Source organism: Nanorana parkeri, unplaced genomic scaffold, assembly GCF_000935625.1.
Source record: "Nanorana parkeri isolate BGI_ZX_2015 unplaced genomic scaffold, ASM93562v1 scaffold430, whole genome shotgun sequence".
NCBI classification, from domain to species: Eukaryota; Metazoa; Chordata; class Amphibia; order Anura; family Dicroglossidae; genus Nanorana; species Nanorana parkeri.
The window spans coordinates 215,366-220,760 of NW_017306698.1; the positions used below are offsets into that span (position 1 = coordinate 215,366).

General features: G+C 42.4%; 1 protein-coding gene across 1 annotated transcript in view; it reads right to left on the minus strand.

The window, feature by feature from the left end:
• Positions 1 to 5,395, minus strand: part of LOC108789917 (cytosolic phospholipase A2 delta-like) — a 51,074-nt gene that overhangs the window by 1,199 nt on the left and 44,480 nt on the right. Inside the window, exons 18-21 of the mRNA XM_018560061.1 lie at positions 4,017 to 4,124; positions 2,907 to 3,104; positions 1,643 to 1,809; positions 851 to 1,037 (exon numbers count right to left, since the gene is read on the minus strand). Coding sequence (XP_018415563.1) covers positions 851 to 1,037; positions 1,643 to 1,809; positions 2,907 to 3,104; positions 4,017 to 4,124 — 660 coding nt within the window. The remainder of the gene's footprint in view (positions 1 to 850; positions 1,038 to 1,642; positions 1,810 to 2,906; positions 3,105 to 4,016; positions 4,125 to 5,395) is intronic.

Consider the following 5,395-nt stretch of genomic DNA (forward strand, 5'->3'; position numbering starts at 1 on the left):
TAAACAGGCTATTGTATTGTATCCATGCTGGCTATTGTATTCAGACAGCTACACCACCTGTGACAGTCTGAATACCCGAACAGTGACTGCTACTGATAAAATTCAGAGCTATGTTGTCAAAGAGGAGGAAGCTGGGAGCATACTATGAGGGTGATTTATCAAAAGTGGAGCAGACGTCCATAGCAATCAATCAGCCATTTTCAAATCTTAACTCAGCAAACTGAAGAGAGGCGCGGATTGGTTGCCATGGCCAACTGCTCCAATTTCGATAAATTCCCCCCATGTTTCTGGCACATCAAGAGGTATTTTTCTGTATTGGCAGCGTGTTTAAAGGGATAAAACATGGGGAAATATGCAAGTATTCCAGAGATGCACTAAATATTGGTTTTGTGTGATATTAAAGTGTATCTGTAGGGAAAACCTTTTTTAGTTTTGGATTGGAGGGGGGGGTGACCATTAAAACCTGACAGAGTTTGTAACCCTCCACTACTCTGTCCAAACCAAAGAAGAAAAAAAAGGGTTTTGCTATACATACACTTTAACATTGGTTATTCATAAGGCTCGCACGGGGCAAAGCATCTTTGTAGCCAAAAATAAAACTCACATTTCAGTTATGAGATCCCTCTTTTGTAGGTCATGGTTATGTTTGAAGGGAGTTTAGGGTGATTCTGTTGCATTCTCCTCCATAATAGTAGAACATCTTTGCAACAAAGTGTGCAGTGAGTCCTCAAAAGATATATGAAACCTTCAAAGCTTTGCCACCCCAGCATCTACCACACCAAATTAGCAGTTGTGGGGGTGGACTGGCTCTTTAACTCAGTAGCATACAGTATATGGAGGGAATAATTACCTGGCTGTTTGTACTTCTTGAATGTGTCATTTACTAATGGAAAGTGCATGATGACGGGAAAGTCTGGGTAGTCGCAGTCTGCGAAAACGTAGCATTCCTTGGGGTTCTGCTTGTCTTCTTCACTTATTTCAATTTTGGGGAAAAAGAGCTTGTGAACAGAACAGTATTTTTCAGTTTGCTCCACTGTCTGGAATGACAGAAATTCAGATACAATTATCAAAATGCATTCAAGTCATTAAACTCTCAAACTTTTTTTTTCAATAATGAATCCAGATCAAACAAATATATAGAGTACATTGCCCAGCAAAGTATTTCTTTAAGTGTTTAGGCAACAATTTACAGTCATCAGGCTTCTGAACAGCTCCAACTCTCTCAGTTCACCTTCCCTAAACATCCTGTCCAGTACAAGATCACAAGGGACAAAGCAGCATTCAGCACATATCCATCTACTAGCTTTGAGAAGGGAAGCGCAGGGATTAAGGGCATGGATTGCATGTTTGGGCATGTTTGTGAAGACACACACAGCTTAGTAGCACACACACAAGGACGGCTCCATAGAACCCTGCAAGGGAATCAATGTCAGTGCTCAGGGTACCAGCTGGTTCTGCAGGAAACTAAAACTTTTAAACATCAAGGAGCATCATCCATTGTAAATTATTTAATCAGCATTTGAAATAACTTAAAAACCTTTTGACTTTAATATCACTTTAAGGATTTATCCCATAGGTTTAGATATGCTTTAATTACAGACAGAGTCAGAAACAGCCATGGCAGCAAAGTTGGGCTACTTACTTTGAACTTATCTACGAGTCCATAGTCAAATGACATGATCATGTCCACACTGCGCTCTTCTCGTAATAGCGGAGGGAAGCTTGCATTGATGTAATATGCGCAGTCCACCAGACAGAGATCTTCTGCACAAGGGGTCAGGTGGTTTGGGGAAGTATCCAATTCTGTGCCTAGAACAAAGAAATCTCTATTACAAAAGAGCAACAGATAAGCTTATCCTGAAATATTTTCCATATATAAACTGTAGGGCCCATGTGACAGAAACGTTCCTGGCACATGATCAACAACAGCTGGTTGACATAGACCGTGTATAGTGTCTACCAGCCGCAGTTCAAGGTGTCTTTGGAAGCCCTTTGGTGTGCAGAAGGTGCTAGCCAAGTGTCCAGTCATGACACATTCACATTGCCCCCAGCAGCAGTAAGTGGAAATGAAAACATTTCAGGGTTCCAGCGCCATCTATCCACTTCCTTAGACTGGCAACAACCCATCAGCAACACTAACATAACCACTTACCTTTTGCTATGCAGTTTATCCCTTGCTAGCCGGACCAGCAAGAAGTCAATTTGGCAGAGTTTTAGGCCAGCAAGGGTGTAACCCCATTAAGATAGGTGAAAGCCTCTCCTTGGCGATTATGCTGCTGGTGATGTGTCCCAAACAGCATAATGCAGTCTGCCCCCATCTTAGTGTGCACTGTAGTGTGTTTTAGTCCGTTCATTTTGAATGGGCTGTTTAACACACCACAGCACACGTCAACACATGACCACGTGTGTGTTGCAGAGCACAGAATTGTGGTATGAATGGGCTGCCCATAGCCCTGAAGATCAGGATACCTGAAATGTATCCTTCTCAGCAGTGGATGGCCCAAACTGACATGCTTTTCTACTGTGGCTAGATTAAACAACAAAACAATGTTTGGAATGTATGTAGCCAAGTACAGCCTGGATTTGGCTTTAACTTCTGGTCCAAAGAAACATAAATGTAACAAAATCTAGACAAAAAAAAAACTGTTCTGTTCAGTTTCATTCTTCTACAGTCTGATATCCTTCTGGACATAATATGGAGGAATTCTAATTAGAAGGCCAGCCCACTGATGAGTTTATAAATACATTCAGGTCTGTTAAACATAAAAGTGTGCTAAAAATACATGAAATGGACAAACTGCAGCAAGGCATATTACAGACCACAAGGGGCTGCAGATAGAAGACTAACTGCTTTACAGCCAATGATCCATAATTGCAAAAGCTTTGTACATTACAACTGGACTTACAATCAAATGCACAGAAGCCGTTCTCTGTGACATATTTGGAATGCATCTGTAATCCTCGTAGAAAATTATGATGCTCTCCATCAAGGGGGCGGTTAGTAAGAACACTTCGCACTGTGTTGCTGAACTCCCCAGCTGGTTGTAGAAGACGGGTGTCCAGGCACGCTGTGAGTTTTCTCCTCTGTATGGCTTCTTCATCATCTGTACAACACATAATGTGAATAGCATACTCTCTCTTGTGTCGTCAAAACATTTTTGCCAATATTTTTATAGTAGCCAACTTACAGCAGAATGAAAGAGAAAACATGTAGGGAGCATAAACTGCAGCAATGGCCATATGAAATACTTGCAGTACAGTATATGCTGGCCTAGATAAGAGGCTTCTTTGTAGACTTTGTCAATAACTAGCAATATGGTTGTATAAGTTACAGATGTTGCTCCCCTGGGCTTAAAGCTCAGGACAACCTGGTATAAAAAGGAACAAGGTCAGTCTTTTATGGTCTTTCAAGGTGCCCAAACACTGTCCGAATTTCGGACGGTTTTTAATGTACTGGCCGAAATTTGCACAGTGTGTGGGGGGGGGCTGTCGGCTCCCTTTCAGCTGGCATTGAAGGAGACTGCTGAGAAATCTCTGTGCAATCTGATCCGGTAGCCAATGAGCTGCCCACTCTGATCAGGTATTCTGATGGGGGCCCGTCAGGATACAATGCAAACAGCGACGATTCCTCGATCGGCACGCTGTTTGTGTTGATGAAGGAATTGCGTCAATTTCTTTTGTTCAGCTTGCAGGTTAAATTGTCAGGTGTATGGCCAGCTTAAGTGTTTCATGGCAGCCTGGCCCTTCCATTATAAAGATGGGACCTAGCTGCCCTGAAATGCATGGGGACACTGAAAGAGTTCCTTTGTTTCTTTGCACTGCCGCCATACCTGCTTTTCCCTGGTTCAAAGCGATATTCAATCAATATGTGGAACTGAAGACACAAGCCCTTTTTTCGTTTGTTAACATAAAGAATACAAGGTGTCACTTATGTCCCTAAACGGAGACATAAAGAGCACAGGTGTATAATGTGTGCCCAAGTGTGAAAATGTAATGTGAAAAAAGAGAAGACATACCCACGTCAAGCACATTGTCCCTGGTGAATCTGTGCCAAAAGCTTTCAGAGCTTATAGCCGCATACCAGGCGTCCAGCAGATTAATTGAAAAGACATTGCTCCACAACCCTGGCAAAATAAAGCATGCATTATGAAAACACAGCCCATAAACAGGTCCCCAAAATACTGTACAGGTATATTGTGTCTCCACAAAAAATATCAAGAGAACCTCCTAGCTACAGGCAATACCAGCCAGTGGATTGCAACTGCTGTCCAGGGAATACTGTTGGCACCCGGGGCACATTATTATACCCCCTCTCTGTACACCAAAATTATTTTCAGTAGTAGTTATGAAATAAATAAATACTAATAAAGGGTAGAAAAATGGAGACCGTGAAGATTTTCTTTATCTGAATGGCCGATATAATCACATAAGTAAAACAATTCAAGGTTTTAGTAGCAGCGCATGTAGTGTGCTACAACAAAATAAGAGGAAAATTCAAAGGTTAAATAGTGACACATGCAGTGCACAAAAACCAGTGGCATGCTTTGATGGTGACTGGCCTAAAGGGAACTAAACTGTAGCAGTGTGATCCTTTAAACAGTGATGACTTCACAATATGTAGGAAAAAAATTGACAATTATATACAATACAGAATACACAGAAAACAATCAGTCTACTGTTACAACATGCGGGCAGCAAATGAGAAATCAGTACAATAAATGTGCAGAAATCAGCCAATTGTAACAATATGAGGGTAACGAATACACAAATGTGACAATATGCAGAGAAAAAACAGGCAATCATGACTGTGTGGGGGCAACAAACCGGCAACTGTGACAATATGCAAGCAACAACCTGGTAATGGTGACAATATACAAGCAATCTTGGCACTATGAGGGCAACATATGAGCAATGGTAACAATATAAGGGCAACAATCAGGCAATTGGGACAATATAAAGCCAATAAGAAATCCTCTCCCTCAAGTAAAAATCGTACCCTCATCCCTCTCACGAGCCAACATCCCCAACCAGCAAAAGTTCCCTCTCGCCCCAGTCAAACCCTCCCACCAGCAAAATGTACCCCTCACCCAGCAAAACCATCCTTCCTACAAGAAAACCCTCCTCCAGCAAAAATGATCACCTCCAACCTAGAAAAAACCCTCTTCCCCAGCAAACACCCCTACCTGCAAACCCCAACTTCCTTCCCCCCCTTTCTCCCTCCTTGATGCTTACCAGACTTCAAATTCAGGGGCACCCAGTAGAGTGAGGGAATGTGTGCAGAGCTGAAGAGCAGCTTGGGAGATCTTTCCTCGGCTATGTGCGGTCTTCTGTATCTAAGGTCTGAGAGGGTTGCTGGGGGTGGTCCTATAGAGTCATGGGCAACGTGGCAATAAAA